Consider the following 11423-nt stretch of genomic DNA (forward strand, 5'->3'; position numbering starts at 1 on the left):
ACGTCTAAAGGCCTTACAAGTCTGTGTTTGTAGCAATCTGACTCTATGGATAAGAGCATCTCTGATAACGCAACATCAGTTCAGAGTCATTCAGGTGAGTTTCAAAGTCTTGAAGTTTCTATAAAAAAATCTGTCTCTATTCCCTTGACTGAATCTGCATTCAACTGGGAAAAATCCCTTGATGAACAGTTGGATGATCTTTCAAATGACAGTGATTCAGAAGAAGGACAAAGTATTGATGAGGAAGTTGCTCAATATATCAAGTTGTTTGACCGTGCTCTAAAAGAAAAGAAGTCAACAACTTGTTTGAGTAAATACATGGGTCCTCTTTTTCAAGAAAACAAAAAATTGAGAAAACTCTTTAAAGGATATGATGGTGGATATAAATTCTTACAATCTATAGTTAAAGATCGTGAAGAAGATGTATGCACAAAAAGGTCTGAATGTGACAATCTTCTCCAAATCTCTTTGTGTTGAAAGAAAGACTTGCGGAAGCTGATGCAAGATCTGACTCTCAACAAAAATGTTTTAATAACAAAGAACTCAGTTTTCTTGCCAAAGAAAAATCCTTGGAGACTGACCTTGCAGCTGCTCTAGATAAAGTGAAATCACTAGAAGAGAGTCTGCGTAAATTCAATTCTAGCTCTACAAAATTATCTTCTAAGATTGGAGCATGTAAAGAACATCGTGACACACGTGGTCTGGGCTATAAAGGAATAGACGCTCCAAAATCTAGTAAGATTAATTTCGTTAAAGCTATTGATAATTCTTTATATGAAAAACCGTTCATATCCTGTAATGTGTCTAAAGACAAGGATTGTGCTCCTTCTAAACCTACTCACATGAGAACAGCTAAGAATAATTCCTTTAACAGCTATTACTGCGGAAATAAATGACATTCTGAGCGAAGATGCCCTTTTCGTTTAAGGAATGAAAAACTTCACAACATTCTTGTATGGGTGTCTAAAGAAGTTATTAAACCTGTCTCTCATTAGTTAAAAATACTGTGATAAGTTTTTTCTTAATCGTGCTTTTAAAACAAAAATTGTCGATAATGGTAGAAGGAAGAACGGCAGTAGAGCAACTGACCTCTTAAATAACTCTGAAAAGAGAAAAAGGCATATGAGAAAGAAAGAAAGGTTGATTTCCTTGTCTCTCCCTGAAGAAGGTTGCAGATCCAAGACTCTTGCTCCAGATTTCATACATATCAATAATTGAGTCTCAGAACTTAAGGTCAGCATAAACAGACTCAAACGGGGTATAAGAAAAATATGGAAAGCAGCTGGCTCAGGTACTCCTACTTCCTCTCTTGATAAAAATCCTTCAACTATGACGTGTGATTTTCTCTAAATCCCCTTGAAGGAAAGAAAGAAGAGGTCAGTAATAATGAGCAATATGCTCATCTTAATATACCATGATTGCTCAATGTAGCATCCCTCTTATAGATAAAGAAGGATGCTCATAGTTCTCAAGAAGTTTGGCTTGAGAAAGCTGTCAAGGTTGTATGCTATCTTCTTTTTTTTTTGAATAGTTGATGATCTTAAAAATCTGTTGAGATTCGCTCCAGTTTTTCCTTCTTGAAAGAAATTCTGATCATCCTCTCTTGAGAAAAATTTCTTGTTTAATTGTCCTTCATCCAAGTAGTTGCTCCTCCGCAATTTTTCTCTTGGAAGTTCATCTTTTGTTCTGCCTCGATCCTCCATTATCCTTGGCCACGTAAGAGTTGTGACCACGAGTGCACGTACACCTGATCTGCACGTACATATATAAGTTTTCCATGAAACTTGTTTATATAGACTCATGTGTCATCTCTTGATACATAGTTCTCTAAAGTCAGAAGGTTCTACTGTTTTAGTGTGCACAATGAACGGAGGCACAAAGATGATGAAGTCAAGAAGGGAAAGATTATCGAGTTTCACAAGGATCCTGTTTTCATAACCTGTTGTTGATGGTGGTTTTTAGCTTAGGGTTAGAATTGTAAAACCTTACATCTGATGTGACGTCACTCTGTAAGGAAACGGAGCCATGAGTGTCAACCTCTTCACTGGCATATTTATTGAGCAACTAAATACTTTCTTATGAAATTTACCCAGAATAGTGCATGTAGCAAAATTCCCAGGCATTCTGTAAATTTTGGTACCTTGCCTACACTCAATTAATATAAGTTTCTTTGAATGCTTTCTGTGCTATGTTCCCCGGTTGAACCCTTAATGTTGATATGGCATGGACAATTTTGTTTTCACTCGTAGCAGAGTAGCACGAATATTCCAAATATCAAGGATAAGGTCTTTGCAATAGGTATTCAATCAGAAAGCATGCTGCTCTTTGAAACGAACTTAAAAGAACTTTGTGCCAACGCATAGAATTCAATCAATTATCCTGACTAATTTGCAAAAGTTGGGATTTTGCGCCTTGCGCAGTATATCAGACCTTGCTTGTCGAAATCAAGCCTAGGCAAACTAGGTAATTAATCCGCCACGGATTAGCAGATGCAAAATCTTGCCCAGAATCAGAAAACAAGGAGCCGCAGGATAAGAGCAGCAACAAAGAGAGGCGTGGCCATGCCTTAGGCCAACCCGCGCCATTTGCCATTGGCCACGCCCCATCCTAAACCGGCCCTATTTCCCTCGACCAATCAGGTCGCATTAAACTCGCCACAACGCATAAGTTATGGCTGGGTCCATACTTGCCGGTCCTATTTCCCATCGACTAATCAGGTCGCACTAAACCTGCCACGCGCACCAAGAGGGTGGCCACGTCCATGCTTGGCCGGATCCCTGCTTTCTTTGACCAATCAGGTTGCTCTAAACCTGCCACAACTTTAAAAAGGGTGGAAATCTTAGTCAAAAGGTTACCCTACCAAGTTGGCTTCCCAAAACCATGCCAACGCGCCAACGGCATGTCAAACATGCCAAAAACAAACATGTCAGCGCACATGCCAAACGGCATTCCAAACATGCCAAACACGCATCCCAAACGCACATGCCAAACGGCATGCCAAACATGCCAAAAGCATGCCAATCGCACACGCCAAACAGGCATGCCAAAGTGCACATGCCAAACGTGCCACCTAGCATACTACATGCCATATACGCTAATTAGGGTTTCCACATGCCAAACCCAAATTCAGGCAAAGTTGTCGCGCCAACCGAGCCAAACAATGCTCCAAGAACATGGGAATCAATGTGGCCACTAAACTGATGTTGCCAAACCACGTTTGAATCTAACACCAACGTGCCAAAAATCCAGTGGCCATGGCTACGCCAGGCGCCACTTGCACCATCGCTTCTCTGGCATGCACAAACTATGCTAGCCATGTTGCGATGCCACAAGCATGTCACTGTGTCATTGTCAGGCGCCAACGGAAGGTAGCCACAATCAACGGCTACCATTACCCATGAGATGCAATCTCAGCCATCCAAGTTTTGCCAACAAACTAACAGACTTGTGGTAACTTTTAGGCGACCAGCCGGCTAAATATCGTGGCCATGGCTACATCAGGCGCCACTTACACCATCATGCCGCTGGTATGCACAAACTATGCCAGTGATTCCACCGTGTCACTGGCATGCACGACTATGCCAGCCATGTCGCAGTGCCAATGGCATGCACTAAAGGCGCCACTGTGCCATTACCAGGCTCCAACAGAAGGTATCCATAATCAACGGCTACCCTTCCTCATGAGATGCGATCTCAGCTATCCAAGTTTGCCACCGAACCGACAGTCTTGTGGAAACTTTTAGGCAACCCGCCGCCTAAATTTAGTGTCCATAGCTACGCCAGGCACACACTTGCACCACCGTGCTATTGACATGCACGAGCCATGCCAGCCATGCTGCAATGCCGCTGGCATGCACCAATGGTGCCATTGCGCCATTACCAGGATTCTACAGAAGGTATCCATAATCAACGGCTACCCTTCATCATGAGATGCAATCTCAGCCATCAAATTTCGCCACCAAGCCGGCAGGCTTGTGGCAAGTTTCAAGCCACCAGCCAAGACAAGCCTAATAGCATCACACACGCTATTTTTCTGCGGCAAGCCTTTTGATTTTAACTTGCCACACGTAGCAAAGTGCTACATGTTTTCCACGAAAACACTCGAGACATCAACATGTCACAAACTGGGGGATACTCATCAGGGTATTGGTCTTGCGGTTTACAGCGTGCGACGTGCAATACGCCCGTTACAAGAAAGTGTCATGAAGAAGGGAGATTAGTATGGCAAGAAGTAATGGTGTAAACGTTTCCTTCATCATAGAAGCATAAATTTTGACGTTACACGTTACTACTCCCGCTCTTCCACTACTCAATTGTTTCCACTTCCTACGAGACCAGGGTACGTTTTACTACGACTTGTATAAATAGGTTTCACCTATTTCCACCAGAAAACAAGTTTTGGTCAAGAGAGCAACACAGTATCCAGAAATCACCTGATAGCTTTTCATTCAGCTAGCCAGTTCTACTTTCTGATACAAGTCATAAAACACCACACCTTCAGAATCAACTATTCTGGTCTCAACACTTTCTTCGCTTCCCTCCCTAAGACCAGCCCTTCTCCTCACTTTGTGACCGAAACAAGCCTGGAACGGCCATTTATTGGTTTAGGACAGGGTTGTACAGATTGATCTCTCGAATCAAAAGTACTCCCGTACAGTATATTTTTTAGGGTCTAGACTCGTTTCTCATCCACACACACACAGAATTTACCAAAACCAGCAGAAACTGTTTTCACCTACAAACAATGGAAAGGTGAAGGAGTGGAACAGATGTTGTATGTGAGAGGGAGTCGAGATTCTCGGATCACAGACCTGTTTCTTCTCTATTCTCTGTACAATTTGAGAATCATCTGTCATCTAACAAGACCAAGATTATCAGGCCAACAACCGTAACAACGACGTCATCTCAAAAAATAAAATCACAACAGCAGCAACAGCAAGTCAATCATCAACTGAAAAGTCAGAACCCACAATATTCTTTCATCAGCGATAGGAATATGAATGCTCATGCCATCAACAAGCGTGGTAAAATTTCAAGCCGAAAAGTTGTTGCAGCCAGCTGCTAGCTTAACTAAAAAGGTACGGATAAGAGGAGAAACATAATCGTATATATATTGATAAACAAGGGTGTTGTGCCAGATTGAATCGTCACTCCAAGCATTAGATCGACCAATCTTCAAGGGTACAGAGCAAACACTAAAGAGAGAGTGGAGACCAAGCTTATGATGACCAGTTATTTCTTCCGTTTATTAATTAGGACACAGAGAGAACTACTGAAGGCGTGACTCCTGCCAGAGCAACTTGGATACATATATATGAGAGTTTTTTAGGGGATAAGCAGTAATGTTAGGTCAGGTAGGGGTGATACAACATTTTTACAAGCATGAAAGCACACTAACCTGATGAAAAAGAAGTGCTGAAAATTAATAATGAATATGGAAAGATGATGATTATGAAGCAGAAGCAGAGGCAGAGAGGCCCGTAATGCTCTCGGGCAAGGAAGTGAAGAGTAAAGGCAAAGAAAGAATAGAAACATGTTCTGCCGCCGCCTAAGAGCAACCACAGTCACGACCAAATTTGGGTACTAAACCCAAATTTGGTCCCAGAAAGTATCGCAGTGGTGAGGAGTAAACCCAAATTTAGTCGCCAAATTTAGGGTTTGAGACCAAATGTGGTCGTCGGCCCAGACTAAAAAAGATATAGTGGGACGGAAGTATTAGGAGCGTATGATACCAGGCGTAAGTTTAATCACCGTATACAATCAGGCGAGCATATAATCACCGTATGAGTCAGGCGCATGTATAAACTCCGCGCCCCTTCAAACGCGCGTCAGACGATGTTAATACTTACGCCTGAAATGGGACGGATGTATAAAGGCGTATGAATGAGGCGCAGTTATAAATAACGTCTGGGTTGGGCGCATGTATTGTGAGCGTCTGTGTCTAGGCGTATCTTTAATGTACGTCTGGTATGGGCGTAACTTTAATGTACGTCTGGGCGAGGCGTATCTTTAATGTACGTTGTTTTTCCTAAGTTCTGGAGATCCGGAACTTCAAAAGAATAAGAATTCAAGTGTCTTTGGGATTAGTCCAAAAACATAATGTCCAAAGAATTCAAGAATAAGACATAATGTCCAAAAACTTTAGCAGGCGTAATGTAGGGGAGCTGACCTTTGGGATTCTCCAAAAGATGATGAAATGCAGACTAAAGAGGATTGCAATCTGAAGCAGTTGAAGTTAGGTCACAGTGGTGCATCATTAGGAGGAATACGGTCCCCTACCCTTCATCGTTCGTTGCTTTCTAAAACGAGAAACATATAATCATCTCTCTTTTTTTCTTAATTAAACCTATAGAGGCATATCTCCGTACAATCCCAAAGGTCAGCTCCCCAAATTTGGGCACGCCCCATTCAGACGCTCCTTCTATAAACGCCCCAATCAAACGCATCTTGTATAAACGTCTCACCCAGACGCATAAGCCATTAACGCCCGAAACATACGCACTTTATATCTCCGTGTATAAATGGGACGCACTTTTAATCCCCGTCCCTGTAGACGCACTTTCCATCCCCGTCCCATATCCGGCGTTAATTATACCTACGCCTCAATCAAACGCGCATTATACCTACGTTTCACTCAAACACATAATATAAGCCGCCTAATCAACAAACGTGAATATAATTTCCGTCTGACATCGGGCGTGTGTATAAGTTACGCTTCACCAAATTTGGTGTTCTACCACTGCGCTTGAACACCCAGAATACCAAATTTTTTTGGTTTTTAGTCTTACTTTTGGTATTTGGTCCGTCTCATGGCTGTGGTTGCTCTAAGGGTCAGAACTTGGGCGTATTTGATTGTTTGATCAGTGTGTTGGATAACTAACTAGTTAGGTACAAAAGTCTGCTTTCCGCAGAACGGCTTCTTTTGTTTATTTTTGTTTCTAGAGAGAGAAACAAGTTTTGTAAACTGTCTTTCTGTAAAATGTACAGATGCTCGATTCATGACAACCAGCAGTGTGATAATCTTTCTTAGAGCTTGGATAGTTAATGGACTCCTCAATTATTTGAGGGCTAATTAGACTCTTGTACAGTCTATAGTGAACAAAAGTATACAATATTCCACCCGCTGACCAAAAACAGGAAAGAGACCATCGTTCTTCTTTACGGGGAAGGAGGCATGTGAAAAACAGAGCACGGTTTCCAGTCTAGTGTGCTTTAAGTTGGGGTTATTTGATCATAAACTAACAATTACTAATTTGAGTTTAACACCAAGTCCCACAGTAGTTTATATCATCACACAGATGCCCTACCTAGGCAGTATGAACATGATTTCAGGATCCTTTAATCTGAATATTGGCTTAGGTCCTCCGTCCCGTAGATACGCTTAGTTCACGGGTCGCGCTTCATCTGATTCTGCAACATAAAAGGTTAAGTGATGCCTCCAAGGGAAACTAAAAGACAATGACATGCTATTGTTATTGAAATCATACTTCAAGCTTGAATGGACATTGCATTACCTTTCCAATTATTGAAGTTCTTCTGTGTTGATTGTGGAGACCAGTGACAGTTTGAATCACTTCAAACAACATTTTCTGGGGTGTGCCTAGTGTCCTACCTGACACCGCACATACAGTCTTCCCATTTTCGAAGAATATGTGACTGTTTTGGATGTTTAGTTTTGTTACCAGCATGCGCTCAAACTCATAGGCATTTAATGTCTACACAGACCATTTGAGTTAACAATGTTAAGTCATTGATGCAGTTAATATGTCAAGTCATTGATGGTATAGTAAGAACTAGTAACACATTCAGTGGCTAACCTTAGAGAAATTGCATTTCTCACAGCGCACAAATATCCCAGGGCCTTTTATGGTTCCGTGGAGCTCCTGACAGAATGTGAAAATTAACACACAAAAAAAACGGCAACTTTATCTATAGGGTGCTCTAGTTAAAAGTTTACTCATGTGGCCAGGAAACTTACTTCACAGTGCACTCCATCATCAAGCATACCAGTTGCTAACAAGTCTTCTGGCATTTGAAGGGAAGTTGTTAGCAGGAGGTGCCTTCTTAGCTGATTTTGGCTCCGCCTTGGTTTTAGAAGTATTGACAACTTGGCTGGTACCAGCAGATGTCTCTCTGCGTGTCCATTGACTCTTTTTCCTTCATTACTTCTGGCTGGTGAACTGATGACTGACTCATTAACATGTCGTAACTGCTTATGATTCTTGCAGAGGGGTTCATCTCCGAGTCATCATGAAACCCACCAAAAGATATGGTACTGATCTCCCCTTTATTAAAGGCATCACCAATCGGAAAAGACATGCCATGGTCGGTTTCCTTAACCTCATTGATTTTAACTTTTCGAATTCCTCCATAACTAAAGCATGACCCAGGATCTTCCATGGTATTAGTCGTTGATAAGGGAATGGCGCCCTCGTTTCCAAACTGGTCCTGAATACCCCTTCTTCCCACATCTAGATTCTCAAAACCATTTGATGGAGTACTTCTGGCACCAAGATCAATACTCCTTGCTGGTTCAACTCCAAATAATGTATCACCGAATTGAGATGGAACCCCCCGAGATGGAACCAAGTGAAAGCAAGAAGAATTGTCCCAACGAACTGGATTTACAAACCCTGGAAACGACTGGCTGTTAGATGATCCAACTGCTTGCTTCTTGCTGGGGAGTGGTTCTTGTTCCGTATCATCAAGAAACCACGGGTGAGCACGTTTTGATTCATTTCTTGAGGAGTTATCATATGCCATCTCTCCATCGGTTAAACACCCTGTTCTCTTTGACATCCAGAAACCCTTGTTCTGAAAAGATTGCAAACAGTTCATTAAAATCACCCAGTGAATGTAACATAAAAAGGTAGACAGAAAATTTTGAAATGTTATCTGGTCGCTGAGTATGATGTAATCACTGGTTACAATCTTCATTTGAAATCTAAGGCTACGCAGAAACAATCTACTAACCTAAAGAAATAATAAACTAATCAAGTAATTATATCTCCATAAGAATAAAGTACTGCACCAAGAGTTCCAGTTCCTAAATTTAATAAATTTCCACCATCTAGTACCAAGGCCTAGCGGCTTATTTACAGAAAATCAGAATCTCGCAATCTTTGAAACGCTAATTAAATGGAATGTTTCATAAAATATATAATCTACGGACAAAAAGGTATAAAATTTAGTCTAAGCATGAAAAACAAGATTTGGCTTAGTCGTATAGGAAGAGCAGGCCCACTCCTATTTCATAAGTGAGCGGCTTTACGCATACCACACCCACTTTTCTCCATTTGGTCGTCAACCAGATTAATCCAACCGACGAAGCCAATCATGGGTCGTTACTCTTTGTACATGTGCCAAATTCAACAAAAAGAGAACTTGTAAAATGCGGACATGTCTCCAAAACTTGATCAAAATGTTATTCCAGGGTAGAGTAAGGAATAAGACCACAAAAATATATTCAAGCAGAACACTTTAAAGTGCAGCTAAAATGTGAAAAAGAACATGCAAGCTTTGATTAGTATCAACAAGCTTCTCGAAGCAACTAGCTTTCCTTAATTAGCATTATGCCGAGAAAGAAAATCATCACTTCCACTTGTACATAGTATTGTACAACATAAAGTAAAATGTTACATTTCCAAAACCGAAGTACGGTAGATATTGTCACTTTGAAACAATTCAAAAGTATTAGCATAAAGTAAAATGTTAACATCATCCATTTTCAAATGTTAAAAATCATCTCTAAGAATATCAAAATTACAAGCATAACAAGCAATCGCTTACGTACAGTAACAACCCGCCTCCCCCCATAACATCAGATTCTTGAAGATTCTAACACTAAATTTTTTTTTGTTTCCTAGAACTCTTGAAACACCACATGCAAATATGAAAACTCTATAAACACAAAATAAACCCAAAAATCGCAGAAATATCAAAATTCAAAATCGTTTTCCCTTACCACACCATTTACTAATAATTCGAAGAATCTCTGAACTTCAAAAAAAAAAAAAAAAAAAATTATACGATACATTAACCCTAATCCGAAAGAATGGGTACCTTAGAGATGAAACGATCAGATGGATGAAATGAGTTTCCCCCAATGGCGGGATTCAGGGTTGATAGAGAAAGCTGAGGATAGCGATTAGTGGATCTCCCCTCTATGTGGAATTGGAGCTAAAAGGAAGTTTTTTTCTTCTGTTTTCTGGAATTTGGGGGTTTTCATTAGGATAGAGATGAGATTGTATATAGTACCCACCAAAATTTATTAAAGTGCCTGAATTAGTATTCTACACGTGTAATTTTGGTACTCAATCTGGACCGCTTGTTTTCTGATCAAACCTTGGCTGCTGTTGGAATGTTCTTTTTGGCTTGTCGGTTATTGCGGTGGAATACAACTTATTCCATGCTTGGAAAAAGTGTGAATGGCGACATTTCACACTTTTTTCAAGTCATAATTCATGGTTTTGTAGAATGGTATGTGGAATTCAAAGAAAACGCTATTCTGAATAGCGTGCTAAAAGACGAAAACCACTATTTTGAATAGCTTTAAAAAACGTTATTCAGGATAGCTTTTTCTATCTTTTAGCATAAGTCAAATGGTGAAAAGTCATTCTTAATTTCAACCATGTGAATAGTTTAGTCAAATACTCCCTCCGTCCCACTATTAAGTGACCTAGTTCAAGTTTGCATAATTTAAGGCAAGCAAGGGAAAAGAGTATATTTAAGCATGTTTTACAATTATACCCTTATGGATAATAATTAGTGAAATTTTGAAATGATTTATCTCTCAAACTACATCACGGATGTTCGCAAATTTCATATCATTGAAAAGCATTTTAAAACACCTACGTGACGAATATAAACATGGCTATCAAATTATGAATATTTCTTATATTTCTTATAATCAATTAAAAGGATAATTTTAGAAATATTTCTTTGTTTATTAATATAGGTCACTTAATAGTGGGACAAAATCTAAAAGTAAATAGGTCACTTAATAATGGGACGGAGAGAGTACCATTTACTAAGTCAAACATTATTCTTTCTAGCGTTTCTATAATTTCACCATAATACTTGAGATCCCATTAAAGATTCGCAATGCTGAGGTGGTGTCACCCCAACACCGTACATTATTATTGCTAATAACAGCATAGAGTAGGTCTTATGGCGGAAGAGTTCCATCTTCTATCTTCTATGCCACCTCAGGAAATAAAACTTGGTGGAAAGCATATCCATGACTTACATGCTTTAAAAATCTTAGCATGTCTGGCCAAAGAATCTGATGGCTTATTGAAAATTGTTTTTATAAACTTGCACTTCAATAGTTGTTAGTTGCAAAGTTTAGTTCTAATATTTAAGATAATTGATTCATCTTTCTGTAATGCTTTTATGAGGATCATTAGTCTCTGCCTCCACGG

General features: G+C 40.0%; 1 protein-coding gene across 1 annotated transcript; it reads right to left on the reverse strand.

Annotated features, from left to right (window-relative positions):
- Window positions 1–8091: 8091 nt before the first annotated feature.
- On the reverse strand, window positions 8092–10241 carry LOC113324794. Its single transcript, XM_026573083.1, has 2 exons — window positions 10063–10241; window positions 8092–8814 (listed from the first exon to the last, which is right to left on the reverse strand). The coding sequence occupies exon 2, from the start codon at window positions 8797–8799 to the stop codon at window positions 8092–8094; it is 708 nt and encodes a 235-aa protein (XP_026428868.1). The 5' UTR covers window positions 8800–8814; window positions 10063–10241.
- Between the last annotated feature and the right edge of the window lie 1182 nt (window positions 10242–11423).

This window comes from Papaver somniferum, chromosome 11, assembly GCF_003573695.1.
Source record: "Papaver somniferum cultivar HN1 chromosome 11, ASM357369v1, whole genome shotgun sequence".
Classification (NCBI taxonomy): Eukaryota; Viridiplantae; Streptophyta; class Magnoliopsida; order Ranunculales; family Papaveraceae; genus Papaver; species Papaver somniferum.